Below are 24,612 nucleotides of genomic sequence, written 5' to 3'. Positions count from 1 at the left end.
CCCATACCCACAGACCACGCACATAACCTTGGCTTCATCCTAGACTCCTCACTCTCGATGACCAGACAAGTCAACGCTGTCTCATCCTCCTGCTTAAACGTACTTCGTATGCTCAAAAAAATCTTCAGTTGGATCCCCTCCGAGACAAGAAAAACTGTCACCCACGCACTGGTCACGAGTCGACTGGACTACGGAAACACCCTCTACGCCGGAATCACAGCCAAATTACAGAAAAAACTCCAACGCATCCAAAACGCATCAGCGAGACTCATTTTGGACATCCCTCGCCACGATCACATTACCGGCCACCTGAAAGACCTTCACTGGCTCCTCGTCAACAAGAGAATAACGTTCCGTCTCCTCACCCACGCACACAAGGCCCTCTACAAACTAGGACCTGAATGCCTCAACACCCGACTGTCCTTCTACACTCCCTCCCGCCAACTAAGATCCGCCAATCAAGCCCTCGCCGCAGTTCCGCGTATCCAAAGATCCACCATGGGAGGTAGATCCTTCTCCTACTTGGCTGCCAAGACCAGGAACTCACTCCCCACTCACCTCCGCCTTATACAGAACCACATCTCCTTCAGAAAAGAACTTAAAACCTGGCTATTCGATAAATAATGAAACCCCTCCCCAAGCGCCTTGAGACCCTCTGGGTGAGTAGTGCGCTATATAAATTCTTGAACTTGAATGCCTTCAGTGCAAGCCGGATTGCCCACAGCTCCGGAAGGTTGATGTGGAGCCGGGACTCCGCCGGAGACCAGAGGCCTCTGATCTCTGCCTCTCCCATGTGGCCACCCACAGCCCTTGGGGGACGCGTCCGTGACAACTACGTGCTTCGGTTGGGGTAGGGAGAGGGATCTGCCACTGACCCTATCGCGGTCCGTGAGCCACCACTGCAACTGTCTTGCAGTACCCTCCGAGATCAAGACATGGTCGGACAAGTTGCCCTGATGCTGGGCCCACTGAAACTTCAGGTCCCACTGCAGAGCCCGCATCCGCCACCTGGCGTGATGCATCAGAAGGATACAGGAGGCCATCAGCCCCAGAAGCCGCAGCGTCAACCTGACCGAGACTCTAGATAACGGCTGAAAGATCGGAATCAGAGCCTGAATATCCTGGGAGGATAAACCCGAAACTGCGCCGAGTCTAGAACCGCTTCGATGAAGAGGAGCTTCTGAGAGGGACACAGGTGTGACTTCGGCACATTGATGGAGAAACCCAGCAGGTGCAGGAGGTCGGCCATAGTCTGGAGGTGGCTGAATACTGTCTGGGGCAAGCCCGCCTTCAACAGCCAGTCTTCGAGGTAGGGGAAGTCTGAAACCCCTAACCTGCGCAGATGAGCTGCGACCACTGCCATCACTTTCGTGAACACCTGTGGGGCGCTGGTAAGGCCGAAGGGGAGCACGGTAAACTGAAAGTGCTCGGGGCCTACCGTGAACCGCAGGTATCGCCGGTGGGCCGGCAGGACGGGGATGTGAAAATAAGCGTCCTGCAAGTCCAACGCTACCATCCAGTCTCCCGGGTCCAGGGCAGCTAAGACCTGAGCCAAAGTCAGCATCTTGAAATTCTCCTTCCGGAGAAAGCGGTTGACGTTCCGAAGGTCCAAGATAGGGCGTAGGCCCCCTTTGCCCTTCTTGAGGAACCAGAAAGTAGTGGGAGTAACAACCACACCCTACTTCTGGCCCAGGAACGCGCTCGATGGTCCCCTTGGCAAGAGGGCCGTAACTTCCTCTTGCAGAAGATTCAAGTGATCCCCTGACACGCGGTGGTACTGCGGTGGCATGGCTGGAGGGGGTCGCCTCGAAGGGGAGGGAGTAGCCCCTTTGGACTATTTGCAGCACCCACCTGTCCGAAGTGATGTTGCGCCAGTGAAGGAGGTGATGGGGAACCCTGCCCCCCACTGGCGTCATGTGGGCCTGAAAGCTCGGACTAGGAAGGCTTTGAGGCGGGGGGGGAGGAGGGGGGGATACCATTTCAGCGAGCACTCTTCATAGATTCTTATGATGGACAAGATCAAATGCAGCTTACCATTCTATGAAGGTAACAGATAATCTTAGGTTTGCTCTCATATAATGGAAATATGCACTGCTCAGCATACAAAGGACTTGGTAAGAGGTACTTGTTTTAGCTCGCAAGCCTGCTTGGAGTGGAGACAGGACCTGTTCATTATCTGTCCAGTTTTGCAGTTTATCAAGGATCTGTCGTGAAAAAACTTTCTGCAAGTTGTCTATTAGGCTTATGGGGCTATAGGTGTATGGACTGCAGGCATCGCCCTCTTAAAAACTGGAATTATTTCCACTCCCCTCCAGGTGTCTGAGATTTCTGCCCAGCAGCAATTGCAGCTGATAAGAGATTAACATAGCTAGCCCACATCTGTGGTTTAGATTTATACATGTCACCCGGTATTCCATCTGGTCCGGGAGCATTTGCGGACTTGAGTCTGTTAATAGTAGAGAGAATATCCTCTAGACAAATGAACAATGCCTCAGCTGTCTTCCTATGAGCTAAATTTAGTACATCTTCAATTGGGCCTCTTGGTCTCATGCAGAGAGGATGGATTTTAGATGTTTTAAGGGCATACAATACAGAGAAGTGGTCTACCCACTTATCAGACTGGATATGATTGTACTGTCTATGATCCTATGAGAGATTATGTGCCAGAAGGATCTGCTGTTGTGTATTTTGCAGCAGATCCTGCCAGTTCTTGCCTCCCTGTCCTGCTTGGCTTCAGCAAGTGCCACTTTATACTTAGATCGTGCTTCAATAATGTCTGCGCCCTTTAACTGCCTATTTCAGCATCGCTTTAGTCCATTTGCACTCTGGATTGAACCATTGGGATCCCTCACGCGAGTTACCTGCATGAGGCCGTTTTCTATATATATATATTTTTTTTACAGAAAATGCACTGCAGTCTCTTATAAAGGCGTTTATGGACGTCTAAGATTGTTCCTGCAAGGCAGGAGTTTCCTCTTAATTGGACACTCTGCGTTCAACCTGTGATTTGACATTACTTGAGGCTAGGAGACTCTTCCATAATTATTGGCTAAAATAGGCTCCGGGACCACAGTATGGCAAATGGCGGGGGCTCTTTTAAGGGCATCTCCAGTTAAAGATGTAACCAGCTGGCTCGTATGGCTATCTGTGTATGAGTTGCGACCTTCATATCTTTGAGCAATGGCCATAGCCTTACATCTTGTAAAAAAATAATGAATAATGTTTGAATAAGAACCCCTTTTTAACTTGAATGATCCTAACTGGTTAGAACGAGAATGCACGTTGCATGCTCAGAGACCCTTCAAAATCACTATGGATGCAATATGAAGGGCAACATTGATTAAGTGGCGTTGAGGTTTACCAGATAGAAAAAGGTATATCCCATTTCTCATCTTCTTGCTCAATTAACACACTGATAGATGGAGGGGGCTGAAAAGTTACATAAAAAATTCCCACTACTAATATTTTTGCCTGCTGCTGGTAACTGTCAATGTATTTATCTAGCATGCTCAGGGCAGGTGATTTCATTGTAAACTGGTACTGATCTAGCATAAACTTTAAATAGTGCCATAGTCGATCCAGAGGGAACTTTAAGCAGAAGCCCCATTAGATCAGGAGAATCTACTTCCAGTATTGTGTGTGTGTGAGCATGATTTTTTTTTTTTTTTTTTTTTTTTTTTTTTTTACTAAAACCTACGCACCCATATCTTCCAGCCCGGATTTCATTGGGGGCTGCGCCTCCACACTATATGGGACAAACCCATTTACAAACACTTTTTCTGCTGCCCACGTTTCTTGGAATAAATCAACATCCTGCTTCCCTATAAAGGAGGAACATTCAGAATCAGTCAGTTTGGGAACAATCCCAGCTAAATTTCAAAAAATCATGGAAAGATCATCATGTTGATCGAGTGCATGATGGGATTCATGATCTTTAACCAGTAGCACGTTAGATTCCATAGTAACGCAAGTGGAATTGGGAGCCTCTTTTTGTCATTTGTGCCTCCTGATTTCAAGGCTCAGTATTACCATTGGTGAACAGTCAGCCATTATCTAGCAGGCCTGAGAGGGAAGCAAAACAAGTACAAGTGGGCCGTCAGGTTGGAAGGGAGACTAGCCCCAAGATCAGATTAACTTGCCGCTAGGGGGAGGTTAGGACGATAGAAAAACCCTAGTGGAAAAGCATGGATTTGGTTACCATTCTGCAATACAAGGTTCAACCGCAGTAGGAGAGATTTCACCGGCCTGGGTCTTTAAAGTTGATCACATTGCAGTCTCCTTGTGTGGTTTAAATGGAAGGGCCTAACCAGTCCACTCCATGGGCCAATATGATGTTATCCACTAGTGCTGTTGACCAATTTGGGTTCTCATGCACCAGTGGCTTCCTTGAACCTTAGGCTGTCCCTGTCTTCTGAAGCACCTTCATCCAGCAGGGGGGACATCCTCCGGGATGATGACATATGGTGTACAGCGTGGGTGGAGATGTCTAGCTCGGCTCCCATATGAAGAATCTTCCGTCCAGGGGCAGCAGCCAAAATCAGAATTCAGGAATTCGGCATGCCTCCTTGAATCAACTGCGCTAGCTCATCAATGGAAACAACATTGAGAAGCTCAAACTCTATGTATACCTAGGAGTGAAAATAGATGCAAATGGCTTCTTTGTTTCTCAGAAGAAGTCGATTAGGGCGAAAGCGCAGGCCCTTAATTAGGCTTCTCATCACTGGCCAGCTCTATTCAAGGCCACGATCTAAAGCCCCTGGGATCAGTTATCAAAGCCAAACTGTTGCCAACCCTTGCATACAGAATGGAGATTATGCTGTTCAATGATGTTAAAAAAACTGATAAGAGCCTATAAGTTGGCTTCTCCTGTGCAAATCCGGCTAGAATTTCTGCTTATAAAACAGGCAGGCCGCTGGGCTGGTGGTGTTTGTAAAGCTGTGTTATAACCTGCGAGCAGCAGCTGAAAACACTCTGGCTAATCTAGTCTGGATCGAAATTTACTTGCAAAGGGGCAACGTTGGTCACAAGAAATGTTTAGAAAACAGTATTACGACGCTTTATCTGGGTGACCTTTGGAATTTTAATATCTCTTGGCAAACTTTTAAGAAACTAGTAAATAAATCTACTAAACTGCCAAGTTGGGTGGCAGACAAAGAAACCCTGTCAAAACGTCGCCATGGGTGGCTGGTGTTGAAATAATATTCCACTCTAAGAGAATCAACCCTGCTAGCCGCACCTTACCACCGGAAGATCAAACAGTAATTTCTGGCCCTAAGATTCGGAGAAATACCCACGCTAGACCTCATGCCAAAATGGAGGCTGTCCGGTCTAAGTGAAGACCGGTCCTGCCGTCTATGCCATCGGGGGACTGAATCTTTGCTTAACATTGTCTGTGTTTATCCTGCTCTGATGGTTCAACGAAGATTTCTATTATGGCGGGAGTTCCTTGAACGGGGAATTGGGTCATGCAGCAATGCACTGGTGGAGTCCATGGACCCGAACAACACCATGCTGAATATTAGACTGACTCAGTTATTGATCTGTTTTAAGAAAATGATCAGCTAATAGGATATGCAATTTGTAATCTGGAGGGAGTCCCTGAACGTAATTCTAAAATGTAATAACTCAGAAACATTTTATGTTAACTTAACATGCACAGAAACTGTGAAGGACGGGTTGCTAGGGATTGAGACTAGCAGCTCCCTGTCCTGTTAGGCTCAGATAACTACTTTAACTATTTCTGTATTTTTAATTATGTCTATTCTTGCATAGTTGCTTTTTAACAGTGGATCTCATTGTCCATCTGGCACTGTATTCATACTTGCCTCAGTCCTGCTTATATGCACCTTAATTACATATTTATTCACTTCAGGGACTTTTTAGTTATCTGTGTGGAAAGCTTGCTTTTTTAGACATCAGGATAACGATCAGCCCCTGTTTAGTCACTTTTATCTAACGTAGCTTAGTGTTTGGTATCCCAACTAAAATCCCTAGAAAGGAAAGTTGAAGAAAGCAAAGTGCATGTAGCACGATAATTGGTGGCTATACCGAGTTGTATCTCAAATTCCCTTATTATCTATTTTTTATGTATTTTAAACTGTTATTTTGTCTATGGGTTTAATTGACTAATAAACTAACATTTAAAAAAAACTGTGCTAGTCCTACTTCTATTGCCAGTGGGGACTCGTGGGGAAGGGAAGTTAAGGGGTTGGGTGTGGGGCTAGGTGGTTGGATCAGGGGGCTGGCTTAAGCTCAAGCTCTAACCTTGATGGAAGTGGCAAATTGTTTTTTGAGAAAGAGGGGTGTTGGCCCAGGAACCGAGGTTGGCAGCTCAGAATACTGCTTAAGGGCGGGAAGGTTGATATTACATAGTTTAACATCAACAGATGCAAGGCAATTGTAAATCGGTTCCAGTTTGCTCGCCACAGCTTCAAAAAGGCTATTGCATAGGTCCCTGACTGACTCCAATAGTGAATCCTTAAGCGTAGCATCCAAAATTCCCCCCCACCCTCCCTCCCTCCCTCAATAGAGCCTACAACACATTGCTTCTTAGACCTGGTGGGTCCCTTTCTCACTTTGCAACTGGATTCAGGTTAGCTTAGCTGATGGGGGTGAAACCCCGAAACCGGTCCCAGAATGCTTGTTTCCGGTCCAGGGAGGATCTGGCCTGGCAGTTCGGGCTGGACTGTTCTCATGAGCAGAAGGATAAAGACTGATTTGCATATGGCTGGGTCCAAACTCGGGTGGCGAAGTGAGCAGAAGAACGATGATGGATTCAACCCAGATCTGTGACTTGGGGTGAGTGTCTGAAAAGTTTCAGTGCTCCGTCCATCATCTTATTGTGTTTGATTCATTTAAAGTTGAAACAAGTATGGTTTTATAGCGACTAGTATGGTCTGTCATCATGACCAGTTTAGTTCGTGCAGATGCTATCAGGCGCAATCTGATGTAAGGAGGATTGTTTTGATCCTGAGTGGTGTAGAGAATAGAACTACTTGATACGACCAGTGTTGAAGCTCATGATCTATGTGTGATAATGAGACTCAAATACACTGTACACATGAGACGGATCCGTATGTAAAAAGATAGGGATGGGAGTCAAAGGATTAAGCTGTATACATTATGAGACATTGTCATCTCTCTGCTGCATACCTTTGATCATTGGTTCTTTGATTTTAAATCTATTCATGTCTATGCATCTCTTCTGAGCATTTTTCCGAGGTTTATTGATCCAATATTATGTAACTTGGGGAAGCAATCACCCTCTGACATGCAAATACACTTTCTGTGTTTCAGAATAATGGGTAATTTCTCTGTAGGTGTCTGGGCTGAGGACAACTTTTTCCCTGAATTGCATGCAGACACTTCTCTTTTTCCGGTTCACTATGCTTCTCTGGATATTTGTTGTTTTCTATGTATCTTCTTTGTTCGAGTTCTTTGCTGTAGACTTTGTGCCCTCTCTGCCTTCAGGCACATAATCAGGTTCATTTATTCTGTACCCCAGGAACTGCAGAGCAGAAAGAGCTGGTGGTAGGCGGAGAGGCCTGCATGTGGGGAGAGTATGTGGATGCCACCAACCTTGAGCCAAGACTCTGGTAAGCTACCCCCTTAAGGCTGCTCCTTGATTAATGGTAAGCTGTTCTTCGCTTTTTTTCAGGCTTTATTTTAGTCCGAGATTGGACCAGATAATTGCGTAACTATAAGGGAAGTGAGTTATCTCTCAAGTTAGAATTTACTTGCTTGATTGATCTGTGCATTTAAATTATTTTGCAATTTAGCCAACTATATATGCAATTGGGACGGAATATACATGTAGAAGTTAAGTGAGAATGTAGCAGTCCTTCTGTTCGCATTCCTAACGAAATCGATATGTTGCTCTGTATTAGGAGGCAATACTCGCTTGGTGCTTCAAATGAGACACACATTCCCACCGCTCCAGTGTAGGTTGGAGAACAACCAATCTTAAAGGTGGTGATAAAACAGATCTATCCTATGTTAAATAGGCTGTCACCTAAGCATTAATTATTTCTTAGCCTGTGGCCCACTTTAAGTGCCACGCACTACTGTGTTTGGCACTACACTTTGGGTGCGCTGGTATGTGAATTTTAATAAGTTGTAAGTATTCAATAGATAAACATACGATTGGTAACAGATTATGCAGCTGCTGTGTTGATGTCCTGTGCCGTAGTGGGGTTTGTCATGGGAGGGGGGGTAGTAAGGCGGTAGGTTGATACAAACTGTCAGCTGCGCATAGCAGTAATCTGACGTTCCTCCTGGGCAGTCTGTGAAGTGAGGCTTTTTCCATTATTCTCTGTTTACATGCTTGCAATATAGTGGTGTTCCACCATGAAACTTTTCAGGGGTTGTAGGGGACTTGAGGCTTTTGCTCCACTGCTTTGATCCAGCTTAGGCTAAGCTCAATTACTGATAGCTGCCCTAGAACTCCACCAAAAGACTTCTCGTCTTCTTCCTAAGGATTGTGTCACCATTGCTTCTGTCCATTTACTTGATAACTTGATTAGCTTTCTTCCCTACATGGTTCTGGCCTGTTCCAGTTGACTGTTCTTCACTTGACTGAATGTGTGTTTTGTCTCTTCCACTGTGTCTCTTCTTTCCTTGCAGGCCCAGGGCTGGAGCAGTGGCAGAGAGGCTCTGGAGTAATGCACATGTGAGGGACCTCCAAGATGCTTATAACCGGCTAACTGAGTTCCGCTGCCGGTTACTGAGGTAAATACTTGTGTGTGTGTGTAACCGAGTGACCATTGAGGTCACTACCTAAATCTCCTATGTGCATGGCTTTCAAGACTGTAATAAAATAGTTTTGCATTAAACAATAAACACACAAGACAAGAAGCTTGTGTAAGTCCCTAAAGAGAACAGGTGACCATTTGCATTTCAGTGAAAAAAAAAATTGATTAAATTAAGGAGGGATAAACATGGGCGCCTTACGCTTAAATGTAACATAATGGATCCAAGGCTCCAGGTCAAGTTGGCATATGAACAGTACAATAAATGTATTTAAAACACCATTAAGGGGAATATTTATAACAGTCCTCAGTAATTGATTACTGGGGAACGAAACCAATCTCCTTTCCACCCCAAGGGTTTTGAACTAGATACCATGATTCTCTAACACCTCACACCTCTAACGCTGACTGTGAGTTAGAGAGACCCTACACCTCGATTGCATGCTTCGATGCAGGAAGGTGGATCCAAGATTCTTCTCTATCGCCATAGGGTAATCGACCCCATGACTTGGACCAGCTCAAAAAAGAGAATCAAGTCTAAGAATGTAGTCAATCTTGAAAGAAAGGGTCAATTTAAAATCCTGCATTGCCTTTAAATGAGGACTGGAATCAAATTCAAAATCAGCTTTTTTCGGTGCAAATAAACGCCGTATAAAATAGGATTGGAATCAAAATGTGCATTGAATACTGCAATTTTATAATCGGGTGCATTGTGATAGTCTTCTGCACAACTGCAAGCATCTGGTTCATAAGATCAGTCTAGATAACATAATTGTTCTATGAGAAAGCTACTGACTGAGGAAGGAAGTGGAACATGAGTACAAAGATGTCCGGATGTGGTGCAGCATGCTTTTATGAGACGATCCGATACTTAAACTATGGACTGGGAGCCGCTTGCGGCCCTTCTGACCTTTGCATGCAGCCACCTGCTCAACAGCAGCTCTACACTATTTACTTGACTGAAAAATGTCAAATAAACGGGCAAGCCTTTATTTACAGGTTAACAGAAGTTAACTAAAGGAAGCTACGGTGTACAGCACCGCTTAATTTAAGGAACTCCTTCATTTTTAAAGGCATCTTGCAACAAACGTGTTAAAATAGGGTACACTTTTTGAATTCAGAAAAAACTATTTCATTAACATGCAGAAGGGTTTATCCCCAGCACATCAGATTATATCGGTGCATTGAGAATTTTTTTTTAATGATAGTTTTCAAACATGAATTGAGAAACGTGTGCTTCCCCTCACTCTGACAACAACAATAGTAAACCAAGAGGCAAGACAATTGTTATGTGCACACTATGGGAAGTCCTGTATGTTGACGTCTTCTGATATGTGATAATTAAGTAAATACAGCAATTGCATACGATCACACAGTTTGGTCATATGGGAAAGCTGGGATTGATCCCAGGTTGTCTGGCTTCACAGTGAGCAAATCAGCCACTAGATGTACTTGTTGTGCTTCCCCTATGCCCTACTTACAATCACCTCCCTTCCCCCCCCCCCCCCCCCCGCCACCACCCTTACCCACATGTGCCAAACCCTGCAGGCTAAATTATGCCCTCGGTCACACCACAGACCAAACATTTTGCCCCGTCAGAAGTGCGTGTACTCAGAGGCTCCAGAAGCATGCAGGTCTTCAGAAGAGGATGGAAGGTTAGTCCTCGCGTGCGTGCTGCTTGGACAGAAGCCTTGTCTCAGAAGGACGTCTTTCATGTAACACCCGAATAAAAGCCAGAAGGTTTACATTTGCCATGGACCCAGAGCACTCTTATGCAACTTGCCACTGTTGGCAGCCATCTTGAATATCTAGAGTATTTCTTGCTTGTGGTCCATAGGGCCCTTGTAAGGCAATCTTGATGGCGAGTTGCTGCAGCCCGGATTGTTGGGATCCCTGACCTCTTTTTTTGCGTGATGCTGGCAGTAGACATCTTGGAACCAAAGAAGTATTTTGCAAAGATGAAGATTGACATTAATTTCCATTTGACAAAGGAGCGATGAAAAAGTATGATGTACTGCACAGCACTTGTTTGTTTTCACAAGGAATCCTTCATTAAAATCATGTCCACTTGTTTACTTCATAAGGAGCTCCCTGTTATGATAACAAACGCTGCTGCACATGTAATTCAGCAAGGAAGTTCCTGTATAGCTTAGAAACTATTCTTTTGGCAAACTCCAGTGTAATTATCTTGGCACATAATTATTATTAACTGGTATGATCATATGAGTGCTGGTAAATATATGATCTCCAGTGTGATAAACAAAATGTGCAATACTAAAGAATGCCCTTCTAGTTACTGGTACCCTCTTCTCACATTGAATAAAAGCAAATCACAAAGTCATTTTCAAATGTTGAAGGAAGCTCTCTTTAGCATTGCAACTTGTTATAATCGTGTTATTTACAGTTACTATAGCCAACTTAATTGTATTTCAGCTCAGATGAAAGAATGAGTTCAGTTAATGATAGTGTGGAAATACAGACTGCACGGCAGACCATCCTAAAGCCTTGGTAATGATATTGTACCTCTAAACATCAACACTTCTGCAGTGCATGCTAAGCCCAGTTGTGCAACCAGGCAGTCTGAGAACATCCAGTGTCTTCTCCCATTCCTTTTTCCTGAGGCCTGCTGCAAACCTGCACAATCATAGGGTGAGATTAGCTGTAGGGTGGGCAAAGTGTGCCCTTGCCCTTGTTGGATCCAGATTGCCGGGTTAGGGCGAGTTGAAGGGATGATCAGCCAGAGGGTGAGTAGCATAACAACTACTGGGAATTATAGGGACTTGGCTTAAAACAGGGGTCTTTACTTCGTTGGTTGAACATAAGCTTAAGGCTGTCCCTCGGGATTCCATATGCATTCTGGGATTCATCCAGAGATGGAGCTACTGCTACAAATGAGGCAGGCATGGTTTGAATGCTGCTGGTAATAGAAAGGTAAATAAAGAAAAGGGGGCACTCTGTATTCTAATGCAACTAGGGTATGAAGGTCATACATAAAACAGATGTTTCAAAGGCCATCATTTAGAAGAAATTAGGCAAATTGACAGGGACATACATTTCAATGAATCCGGCTTTTGCAATAGATGGTTTGAAATGATCCCATCAGACACCATTCTGCCCCCTTGCCCCCACCCCCCGCCATTTTACATCATTTGAGGCTACAGTATGCAAGGGTGGAAACGAAGACAAGCCGCCTTCCACTATGGAGCCAAGACTTGGTACAAAATCCCCACAGACTTGAGATCAGATTTGAACGTCCTGCAATTCAGAAAGAACGCTACTAGTGTGTTCTACGTTGAATACTATCCCCAGCGAAAAAGGGACACACATGTAACCTTAAATTGTACTGCAGATTCACCCATTGCTTGGTGCCTCTTGCTCCCTATGTTGTTTCTCGCCATGGTAATGGTGCTAAATCAAGCACCAAATTAACAGAATACAGTACTCTGCATAATACATACATTGCACATTTACACATCTACTTATTGTGAAAAGGGGAAACGTGCATGAATCTAAAGTGGAGTCTGTGTACATTGTGAAACAAACACGTTGAAGAAAAGCAAGCTCAATTATTCCGAATCCAACAAGAAGTGGTAGCAGAGTACACAACAGTTAAATCTGTGTTCTTGGTTAAATGTATGCTCTCAGGAAACCATTGAGCGTGTGTTGTCGGGTAGGGTGGTCGTGGGTTTAGTCCTGGTTGGTTGCCCGACTACTTAAGCTAAAAAGATGTATCTAACGTGTAATTAATTTGTAGCCTGAGGATTGCATCTAGGTTCCAATTTCCCAAGCTGGAAAGTTATCTCCTCATTATTACTGGGTTCACTGCCTTCTTCGCATGTGTGGGTGCCCTTCATTCCCATATATGGGTGCACATCATTGCCATAATGATCCTGTTTGTGCAAATTGTTAATTTCCCTCCACAGCAGATAGGAAAAATACCAACTACAGGCAATTTGTGGACATTTCCTGAGGAATGACAGCTTGTGTATGAATGTGTACTAGTACATGTGTGACCCAAAACAACCAAGGTACTTTTGTGCCAACTATGATTACTCTTTTACATGACAAGGTGATGCAACGAAGTACATCTCATTTTAATGCTGCTGACGTAGAGCATTGAGAACAAACCCCTCCGACCACACACATACCAGTTCATACCATACCAGGTAGTCTAGGCCCTTTGTGACACTTCTTTATCTCATAAAAGTGTGTGGATTACTCCGGAGTTGTGCCAGAGTGGTCACATTGTACCCCTGTTTGCTCTGTCCTTTTCAATGGTTCCTTCTGTTTCCATTCTTAGGCGAAGAGTAAGGGCAGAGCCTCTCTACGTTGGAGTCTGTGACCCCGAGTACAACGGCTACTAGGATTGACACTCTGCTTGCTGAATCCTTGTCGGGAGTACAACGGCTACTAGGATTGACACTCTGCTTGCTGAATCCTTGTCGGGCATTACCCTCAGCTCTTGGGGTGTCGAGGTGGTGGCTTCTGGTGTTTTGATGATCATCTGGATCTTATTTCTGGTGTCTGGAACATCACAAACTGCTTCTGGGTTGTTCAGCACTCACAGAACCCCCACTTAATGTCAGATTAGAGTGCTGCGTTATTGTTGGGTTTCAATAGCTGGCGTTTCGGATATTTTGACGGTGCATTGTATTTTGGCTGGGGGGGGGGGGGGGGGGGGCACCGGGTGTCGGGACATCATGGTGGCAGTTTTGTTGGATGTGAGATGTATGCTACATGCCAGACATAAGTCGATAGTTTATTTTTTGGGGTGGGTGGAGTATACAATGGGTGTTGTTGACATAACTTCGAGATTCTGGATGTTGAGGGGCTGGGAGTGGGTGGGAATAACATCGTAGTAGATTTGTGTTCTTGGGGGGAGGTGTGTTTACCACATCCCTGGAGCAGAAGAACCTGGAACGTGCATCGATCAGAGATACGTGACCACGTCCTCTTCTACGTGCCGCCATTCTGCACAAAAGGTCAATTTGGCGGCAGGGCAACAACGAAGCACAAGAAGGACTATGCTGCCAAACTCAGGACCAAATTGTAGTTCTCGGTCATGCGTAGTCTAGAGGAAGTTTGAGTATCTTATGTACATTTACTTGGGACCGTAGTAATTGTACTGAAATGATGTTCAACAACTGTGATTCTTTTTACATATGTTTTTTGTGTAGATGAGTGTGAAAGCGATGGCTACGAGTCCACCACCTGGCCAGTGGTGGTGTGAATATTTTTCACATTTCATGTGACCATGGTCAGTAGACACAAAGCTCCCTTGTATACTTCTTTACTAAAGACCTTCGGATAAAGTGGCTATCCCCAGGTGAGTCTGAACCTTTGCCCCTCAAGTGAGACTGCGGACAGGACACAACCATATGGCTTAACTGGGAAAAGGAAGTTTTACAAGAAGGGAAGTGCTATCCTCGTGTTCGAAACGAGTCCCATTTAACTTGGTTGATGACATTAAACTTTTTATCCAGGATTCCTTATAAAGCACGCTCTTCCTACTTTCGAGCACCTATTCAGTTTCTTTATTTCCAGCATTAGTAGACCAGTGCGTAACTTTCCGAGGTTTTTAATACCTATGAACTGAAACTGTCATGCCTTTTCAGATTTTTATCGAGAGGATTGCTGGTTTGCTATTGTTACGCCTTTAATTCCTTCCAGCAGCGTAATGACCTGTTGCCGTATAGTGCCACCCTGGTAAAATTGTTAGTTTTGGTGATGAATGTATGTTTGTTCCTTGCCACGACCTCCATGAAGTACATCTAGCAGATGCTAGGAGAGGAGAGCTGTTCTTCCCACTTGCAGAGCCCCAGGGTTTCTGCTTGTATGCAGAACTTGTCAAATGACGTACCTACATGTACCAGGAACAAGGTGGTAGGGTACTGGGAGTCCAGGGTCCCAAGCTGGGATTGCACTGAGACCTGCATTGAAAGCAGAGAGGGAGGAAAATAAACAAGTTAAACTTGCCTTTGGCCGTTGCCTCCAGAGATTGTAGACCATGCCTAATTTGTAAGATGTCTTCGTGCAATTGTTGAGCCCATTATTGCGTCCAAAAGACTGGTTCAAGCAGAATGACTCCTGGCGAGACATCTTCTGCTGGAATCAGTCTCCTGCTGGTATCTTGTGAGACCTAGTTACTTCATTTCACACCCTCACCCTCCTCCCGGCTAAAACTAGTGATACTGTTGGTCTAGCCTGCATCCTATTGTATTGACCTGTTCTTTTCACGGTCCAGTTCCCTGCATCCACAACGTTACCTTGTCTCTGATTGCTAATGACTTTTTTTTGATTGGGTAGTACCTTTTCCCTTTTATTGTTTTCATCGATTCCATGGTCCGCGCTTGCAGAACTTTCTCCAGGTTGGCCCATTTCGCATCTGCCCAGCCCGAATTTTAAAAAGGCAGAATGCCTTACTGCGCCAGTATTCCCCTCGTTCCGCACAGTGAAGAATTCGCGGAACGAGAAATGCGTGTGCTGCCCTGCACTGAGGCTGGACCATGAAGTCCCCAGCCCATGCTTGAAAGCCAGTTCCCCAGAAGTGACACCTGTTCGTGGCGCTTACCTGCTGTAACATCCAGGGGACCCTGCAGGCGGGAGCAGCACACCGTTTTCCTTCCTGGGGAACTTGCTTTCATGGGGAAGTTGTATTCAAGAGCACTGTCGGGGGTCCTAGGCAAAGCAAATGATCACTAAAGTAAATGCATTACCCAGCCCTTCACAGGGTCTCAAGAAACAAATGTGTTGTGCTTTTTTTTCTCATCTGTCTGCCGGCAAACTTCTGGTCGTAATTCGCCTGAACATTTCTCCAACCCACTATTCTGTATGCCACCCAAATCTCCATTACATGTTTCGGGCGCTTTAATTAAAGTTGGGCGTCTGCGAGATTTGCACTAAATGGTTGTTGTATATATGCGTTGTGTTTACTTTGTGTACAGTTTTAATAAAGACTTGCATCTCAAAATGCGTTTTCTTGAATTTTTAAAGAATTTTTGTGAGGGGGATTTCGGGGGGTTGGTAAGTTGTCATTGGCGGGTGTTTTTTTATGTAAAAGTGCCATTATTTGTGCAGGAAACCCGTTTTTGAAAGACTGATGGTACTGTTGCAGTGCTCGTCCTCAGGCAGCGCTTGCGATTTTATGAAGTGCCAGGAGGGGGCGGTACTGCTCTTCAGAAGCGGCGTTGCTGGCTTGAAGAAGCGTCTGGCTCCTTCAGCGCGCGAGATAGCGTGAAGAGGTTTTGATATCAAATTGGTTCAAAAACGAATTGGTACTCTTTCTTTGGATTGGAGCTGCAGTACTTCAGTATAGCTTTATCTGATGTTGTGGCAGATGGGTCTTAGGCTTGCGTTGATTTGACCTCTTAACTCTCCGTGCGGGCTTCATATGCACCCGCACAGACCTCTGTTTGACAGATGGAGAGCTCTCAGTAGGAAGGGAAGAGGTGCTGGAGACCTGTAAAGGGCTGCGGAGTTGCTCTTGCGTAGAGGGCTGCTTGCGTGGTAGAACAGGTTGGGCAACATCGGGTCTACATTCGGACTCTGAGCCTCTTTTCAGTGTGCCTCCGCGTTCAAACTCTATGCAGTGACCGCTAAGCGAGTTTTGTAAATTGTGGGGCCCTGCTTCCCAATCCGATAGCACAATGCGAGAGAATCCAGCCGCTCTGGGGAGCAAGATTTGGAGGAATTTTTCCTCCTTTCGCCCAAGAAAATGTGTAAAGTGATGGTGGCCAATTGCTGCATTTTGTAGCACAAATCAAAAAAAATGGCTAAAACATCAAAGGTTTTGCAGGCAATTTTGAGGAGGTTCTTGCAAAATATTCCAATAATTCATCCTCGCCAAAGGTGTTTAGTGGATACACCTATGAAACTGACCAGAAAACCCCAGGTTTGAAAGCAGTTAAAATAATATGGTTATGCCAAATGGCATAAAGTCATATAATTATTTATTCAAAAAGTATTACAATTGTGCTTAGCTCTTCCCTTCTCATTCCTGTCTTTTTCTGTTTCTGCTCCTTGGGAGTATATATATCCGCAGTCATGTAATGTGACTTAATGTCTTCTGGGAAAGAACACAGTGGTCAAGTGAAAAATTACCCATATCTGTAAATCTCGGGCCTGAGACAGAATAATTGCTCAGGGTAGACAGATCTTACAGTCCGAGGCAGAAGAGCGCATAACTCAGGTTAAAAGACCTTAAAGGTTCAGGCAGCAGATCTATTTGTTAGCTTACACTGATATTAAAAGCTAAGGTCTCAGAAAGCAGTTATATATAGTAATGATAATGTCATAAGAAGCTATCATTACATATGATTAAATCACTCTCCATGAGTCAGGAAATAACTGCTGGAGAGGCAAGGAATTGATGGCACAACATAAGCAATTAGTGTCTTCAAATCAAAATGAATTATCACTCAAATAACCACTTTAGAATATTCTCAAAGTGGTCGCATTTTTGAACCCAAAAACCGTACTTTCATTTGCGGAAAATACGCTCTTTTTGCCCATGTCCTATTAAATAAAGTAATTTGCAGCACACCTTTTTGATTGAATTTTTCTAAAATGCCATCAATTTGCAAAAGACTATTTGCTTTATATTTTAGTAAATACATTTAGTTGCCAATTAGCTGGCATTTTATCCAGCCAATTGTTTGCCACTGTGCCACATGGATAAATACTACCCAACATTCCCATGTTACAGCCCTGCATGTGAATGAGAACAAATCATATGTCTACCTGCTATAGGACAGGTAGCACACCCATTTCGCTCATTAACCCACATGCCCAGGCTTCCTTTTGTTCCTGCACTCACTGCCTGCATAGGTTTGTGTACAAATATCTACAGATACCCTCTCCAATACAGATACACCCACCCTCTCTATCCTGACCTTTCTTTACATCCATGAGGCTGTGTCTGCTCCTCTTTGCCTGCACCTACTTGCCTGCCCCTGCGTGGCTGGTAACTCTGGAGCTTTTCTAAGGCTTCCTAGGTAACCAATGTGTTCGTTCTTCTGGTTAAAAAATAGAAGGGTGAACCTTTGGTGCAGGTAAGGGACAAGATGCGGTGTGTATGAAAGAGAGGTGGCTATCCAGTGGTCCAAGATTACATATCCACTTAACTCTCAGAAGATCCTAAATATTGCAAACAAAACGTGGGCTCCTAGCTTTTAACTAGAAGAACTATTGCATCGTTTACCTAGGAAGCCTTGAAAAAACCCTAGACTTACCAGCCATGCAGCGGTGAAACAGGTGTTGGCTAAGAGGAAAAAAACAGGTTAAAAAAGGCAGAATAGATACTCTCCAGAGGCGAACGGACTGGAATGAACGAATGAAACCATGGGAACTCTGAAAGGAAAACTTATGCAACATGTGCTGTGTAATATTTATTAAATGTATTTGTGAACTTGTGAAGCTCTTTTCGTACTCTTCTTGATCTAGTGTTATTTACAAAATAAATGTTTAGTAGTATTTTCATTGGGTACTCTCACGCTCATTTTCAACAAATGTAGCTTACCCACATGAGAGAGTACTCTCATCCTTTATGTTATGTGTATTTATAAAGCTCAATATGCCCCACATGGGTATTCTGGCACTTGGGAGGCGTGTGTGTGTGTAGCCCTACCTAGGGTATGTATGTTGGTTAATTGAAAAGCCAGGTCTTCTTCAACTTCTTGTGGAATTCAAGAAACGAAGAGGAGGATTTAATGTAGTTAGAAGGTCGGTGTAAGAGAACGCTCATCATTCTGATCTGGTTCTGTATATGCGTAGATTGTGTTGAGTAAGAGTCCTGTGGAGCAGAGGTATCTGGGTGGTTGGAGGTGGATGTGACTGTTCAGGTAGGTGAGGCCTAAATTGTGTAGTGCCTTGAATATTTGTTTGAGGAGTTTAGAATGAGTGAGTTGTGTATCTGGAGGCAGCAAAGGTCCCAGAGTTGTGGTCTGATGTGACTTCTATGTGGGAGGTTGAGGATGAGTCTGGCTGCTGAGTTCTGGATGGTTTGTATTCTTCTGATGGGTTATTTGATGATCTTGGCATAGAGGGTATTCGTGTAGTTCAGCTTGCTGGCGAGTATGGCATGAGTGACCGCTTTTCCTGCAATTGCTGGGGGGTCATTTGATGATCTGCAAAAACAATTGATAGACAGAATGCAGAACACTGTCATACATTCACCCCAGTACATAGATCTGGGTCTAAATCCATCGTTTTTTTGCACTCCACACCACCCCAGTTCAGACATGGGGTATACAACGTTTACCACGCATTTTTTACCACGCACTACACTTACAACGCAGGCATTACCACGCATACCATTACAACGCATTGCGCTCGGGGGCGCTCTAGGATAGGGAATACGTTTAATTTTATATCCAACACCTTCCCTAGTATCCACGGGGACGGGAGTTGGAATATAAAATTATACTTACCACTATCCAGCACCTCAAAGCGCTATGCGTTGTAACGGTATGCGTTGTAAATACTGCGTTGTAATGGTATGCGTGGTAATAGTATGCGTGGTAACGTCATACATCCCAGACATGGCCATGTGCCTCATGGAAACAGTCCAGCCCGAACTGCCAAGCCATGTTTTTCCTGGACTGGAATCCAGCATCCTAGGACCGGTTTCTGGCTATCAGCCGTCTTCAGCCAGGATAGCTTGACTCCAGTGGTGCCAAGAGCATGGGACTCACGTCTGAACTTTGATGATCTTCCTCTGCATCTTCAGGGGATGTAAATAGGATGCAGTGACAGCCTGTCTTACTCATTTCCAGTTTCCTGTTGATGATAATTTTGAGATTCCTGGTATGGGTGCTAGGTGTGGGTGTTGTTCTTTCCGAAGATCACTACTTCTGTCTTGTCCGTGTTAAGCTTACGGCAGTTGGCTTTCATCTAGTTAGTGACTTTGGTCAACCAAGTATTGTCTTTGTTTCTTCTATTGGGGTCTGGTCTGAGAATATGAGCTGTGTGTCTTCAGAGTAAGAGGGAATATTGGTGTGTGCGTGGATGACATTGGCCAGAAGGGTCGTGGATGCGTTGAAGAGGGTGAGGCTGAGCAAACAACCATGATCCACTCCGCAGATGATTTGTGGCTTCTGAGTAGTAAGGTGCCAGGCTGACATCTAGTGTTACGAAGTTCTGTTAAGGAAGAGCAGATCCAGCTGTGATCGGGTCCTTGGATGCCAATCTCATGCAGGTGCCTGATGAGGTGTGAGACTGTGAAGCATGCCGAAGAAATGTCCAGGAGAATGAGGGCTGCCAAGGACCATGCAGTCTACATCTGTGTTAAGTGGTGCTTCTATATTCTGCGAGCGCATGTATTTCTTCAGGTATACACCAATTCTCCACCATATTGACCTCTGATTATGGTTTTCTGGATTCTAAGGGCATAAGTGTAATCTGAACAGGTGATCCTAGAAGAACTGAGGGGAGGACCGCAAAGTGCGTCTACTCAGATCACCAAAGGAGACAGTGCGTACAAAATGGTTGCTAAAATAGCCTGGAAAGTGAAACCACCACTACTGGACAGGATAATAATTCATGTATTTTACAAGATTTCTTTGGTAGCACTTGTCTGACTTGACATGCCGACTCAAGTGCTTTATATTGTACTTATTGTGCATGATGCTGTGGCGTTCCAACAAGGCCCACTACGTGAGTAATTAGCAGGCACAAATGAATACGGACACAGCAATGCAGTTAGCCGGAAAGACCACGAGCGGTCTTCCGCATGTTTATTTATACCCCCGGCGCGAGCCCGCCCCGGGGTGTGCGTGCGTGCGTGGAGGCAATGGATACAATGTAGAAGAGAGCCCGAGTGGCTCTCTACATCCCTCCTTCAATTTAGTTCTGTTCATGCTGCAACCTCCAGATCTCGCCTCCATGGAGATGCCCAGGCAAAGTCTCTCAGATGCAGGTTGGGCCTCAGACTGTATCTTTGGTTTCGGGCACATGGTGGCTCTACAACCCCGGCCGGGGTTGCCCCTGCACTTTCGCCTGCGCTGGTCGCCCTTGGCCGAACTCGTTCTGCGATGAGATTCTGTGGTGTCGTTCTGGGTGGACTCTCACCACGTTGCTGGGTCACTGTTGACCTTGGCAAGCTCCCGCCTAGGTCTAGGTCTTCATCTTCCACAGTCTCCGTTTCCTCCTCGGCTCGATGTCCTCCAGCTGTCTCAGTTACTTTCTTGAAACATGACACGTTCCGCGTCACTGCTTGTCCATTTCGCCTCGCAGTTACCATTGTCCCTTGGATCTTGTCCACTCTTCACACTTCCGACTCATATGGTGTGCGGAATTTCCACCCTGGATGGCGGTCTTTCACAACTACCATGTCTCCTTCTTTCAAATCGGGTTCTTTTGCATGAAGATGTTCGCTCGCCTTCATGTTGGTGTTTTGTCTCCGGACTTGAATGGTCACAGCATCTCTCTCTTCCGGTACCCAGGTGCTATCGGTCGGGATACTGTCCCGGGGTGCTCGTTTAAACAGCACATGGGCGGGAGCACAGTTTGTCGTGCTGTGAGGCGTTTGTCGGTAGGCTCCTAGGAATTGGTCGAGGGCTATTTCCGGGTCCTCCCCATTGTCCACCGCAATCCTTAGTGCTCTGTTCAGTGTTCGCATTAGTCTTTCGACTTCCCCGTTTGCCTGGGGCCACAGCGGGGTGATCTTTCTGTGCTTGATCCGGAGGTTCTCAAGGTACGACTGAAATTCCCTCCCTTGAAAGGGGGGTCCGTTGTCGGACTTGATTTCATCCGGGAGCCCCATTGTTGCAAAGACGCGGCTCAGCACTCTTTTGACTTGTGGAAATGCGGTTGAGGATATGACTTCGACTATTGGAAATTTTGAAAACGAGTCGATCAGGACTAGCATGTGTCTTCCATCAGGGAAACTGCCGAAGTCTATGCTGAGGTGTGTCCAGGGCGTCTGAGGCGCTTCCTCTGTGATCACAGGTGCTGGGGCCGGATCACCGCCCGTGATGGTGCAGGCATGGCAAGATCGTATCATGGCGTCTACTTGGCTGTCCATGGCGGGAAACCACACTTTGCTCCTGAGGCGTGCTTTTGTCTTGGCCATGCCTTGATGGTCTACGTGCGCTAGACTTAAGGCTCTCTGTTGGAGATTCTCCGGTATGACGATGAGCTACCCTCGGAGGATGATAGCAGCATGTACAATGGGACCCCCTCAACAGTTCAGTCGTGGCCAAGGAACAGAGGGGAGAAGAAAAACATCACTATGAAAGGGTTGTTCCTTCAATGGCCATACACTTCAGACATTGGTATACATCCTAATCATTAGAATTTAGGTGACAGAAATATTTTAGACAATATTAATTTCAACATTTCTTTTATTCTTATTTCATATGATTTCTTGTTATTCAGTTTATAGAAAATTATTTCATCATGAATACATTTTTTTGAAGCATATTTTTTCTTTTATAATACATGTAAACAATTATCACAACAATTGCTATAGATATATACAAAAACATATGACACAAATTATCTAAAAAAAACACCTGATACCAACCACACAAACTCAAAGTCATACCATTCTCACAGCCATACTTCATTCAAACCACACTCAAGAAAAGACAGAAAGGGGAAAAGGCTGAGTTATACTTGGCAAAATCTAAATGCCAATTCTAGGGTCTCAAAGGACAATTTGTCCACTTTGTGTCAAAGAAATGTTGAAATTAATATTGTCTAAAATATTTCTGTCACCTAAATTCTAATGATTAGGAAGTATACCAATGTCTGAAGTGTATGGCCATTGAAGGAACAACCCTTTCATAGTGATGCCCTCGGAGGATGATTCCTTCATCTCCCACGCTCAATTCGCTGCGTATCTGCCACAATTGTGCGTGGCTCACCTCTGGCCGGAGGCTTGAGGCACCATCGAGGAAATTGGCCCACCGGTTCCCTTCTAGGGCCTGGCGTACTCTCACCAATGTCTCATCCATGGCGGCTGCTTCTCCGATTTCTTGGAGTGACATATTTTCCGGGCATGCAGCTTGCGAGATCATATGGACAAATTCCTCAGCTTTCGCGCCTTCTTCTTTGGGCGGATATTGGTTGATGACGTCCGGGTGTCGGGACAGGTAGTCGGCCAGGTTGCGCGCCCCCGAGCGGAATACGATTTTGAAAGGATACCCCTGTAACTGAACTGCCCAGCGTTCGATGCGTGGGGGTGCCAGCCGGGATGACCCTGCAAAAAGTGGCAGCAGTGGCTTGTGATCTGTTACCACAATGAATTCTTGCCCGCAAAGGTAGAGGTGAAAGTGGTAGCACGCCCATTTGATGGCCAGGGCTTCTCTTTCGATTTGCGCATACCTGGTCTCGGTGTCTGACAGCGCTTTACTGGCATATGCGACTGGTTTCCACTCTTCGGGTCCGTACTCTTGCAGGAGCACAGCTCCCAGGCCCACGGGGCTGGCGTCGACTATTAGTTCAGTTCGGCGTCGCGGTTGGAAGTATGCCATGGTATTGTCATCGAGAAGGCTGGCCTTGATCGTTTGGAAAGCTTTATTGGCAGTTCCTGTCCAGTCCCACTTGTGGTCTGCTCTGGTGAGAGCTCTGAGGGGTTCTGCAATCGCGGCTAAATTGGGTATAAACCGACCACAGTAAGTGGCCATGCCCAAGAAGCTGCGCACTTCGGTGGGGTTTCTGGGAGTGCTGGCTGCCTTGATCGCCTCCGCCTTCTTGGGGTCTACTTTCAGGCCTTCCCTCGTGAAAATGTATCCGAAAAAGTCTATTGACTCCTGGTAGAAGGAGCACTTTGCTCGGTGTAGGGTCAGTCCGCTGTCCGCAAGTCTTTGGAGGGTGGCCCTCAGATTGGTATGATGTTCTTCTAGGGTTGCAGAGTACACTAGGATATCATCGCTGAGGTTGATCACTCCCCTCAGTCCCAATAGTACTTCTCGTATGGCATTTTGGAAAACTTCGGCTGCGGAGGAGACTCCAAAGCTGAGCCAGGTGTAGCGTCGCAACCCCACGTGGGTCGAGAAGGTGGTGATATACCTGCTAGCTGGTTCCAGCTCGAGCTGATGATATCCCGAGTTGAGGTCTAACTTTGAAAACCACTTCGCCCCGTTTAGATCTGCCACTATATCATCCATGGTGGGAGTGATATGTAGTTCGCGTTTGACGGTGGTATTGGGCAGCCTCATGTCCACACATAGTCGGATTGCCCCTGGTTGCTCTGGTTTTGGTGCGATCACCAGCGGGGAAACCCAGGGTGTCGGGCCCGACACCTTCTCGATTACACCGAGGTCTTCTAGCTTCCGGAGCTCCTCTTCGACTTGCGGCCTTAAGTTGAAGGGCACCCTCCTGTGCCGGAGTGCTACTGGCCTGACTGACGTGTCTATATGTAGCTTGAACTTCCGCCCTTTTAATTTACCTAGGCCCTGGAATAGCTCCGGAAAGTCCTTCAGCGTGAAATCTGCATGCGCCTGATGCACCTGATTTGCAAAGAAAACCAGGCCAAGGTCCTCTGCCGTGTGGCAGCTCAGAAGCGTACCCTTTTTCCTCGGTGATGTGGAACTTGGTCTCTGTGGAATACTCGCCGTTGACTACCGTCGTTTGGATCACCCCTCTGAGTGGTAGTGGTTCCGTGCCTCCGTAGGTGTAGATCCTCGCTATGGAGGGTGTCAGTAGGGGCTTCGGAGACATCTTCTCGTATTGGTCCGAATCCATGACGTTCACGGATGCCCCCGTGTCTATCAGGGCTTTGACTTCAGTGCCGTCCACTGCTATGGAGCACATAGGCGGCGGCCTCCTTCTCGTGGACGCTCTGCTTACGTAAGAGACAACGTACACCTCGTTGTCTTCATCGTCTTCATACCTTGGCCGTCTTTCCTGAGCCTGATGGTCC

General features: G+C 45.7%; 1 protein-coding gene across 1 annotated transcript in view; it reads left to right on the top strand.

Annotated features, from left to right (window-relative positions):
• Positions 1-14,264, top strand: part of HEXA (hexosaminidase subunit alpha) — a 121,950-nt gene extending 107,686 nt beyond the window's left edge. The window contains exons 12-14 of the mRNA XM_086959243.1: positions 7,505-7,595; positions 8,623-8,727; positions 13,048-14,264. Coding sequence (XP_086815369.1) covers positions 7,505-7,595; positions 8,623-8,727; positions 13,048-13,111 — 260 coding nt within the window. The 3' untranslated portion in view covers positions 13,112-14,264. The remainder of the gene's footprint in view (positions 1-7,504; positions 7,596-8,622; positions 8,728-13,047) is intronic.
• The last annotated feature ends 10,348 nt before the right edge of the window (positions 14,265-24,612 follow it).

This window comes from Lissotriton vulgaris, chromosome 2_2 (genome assembly GCF_964263255.1).
Source record: "Lissotriton vulgaris chromosome 2_2, aLisVul1.2, whole genome shotgun sequence".
Classification (NCBI taxonomy): Eukaryota; Metazoa; Chordata; class Amphibia; order Caudata; family Salamandridae; genus Lissotriton; species Lissotriton vulgaris.
The sequence above is the reverse complement of the archived record's forward strand: the minus strand, read 5'-3'. Positions and strand labels throughout refer to the sequence as shown.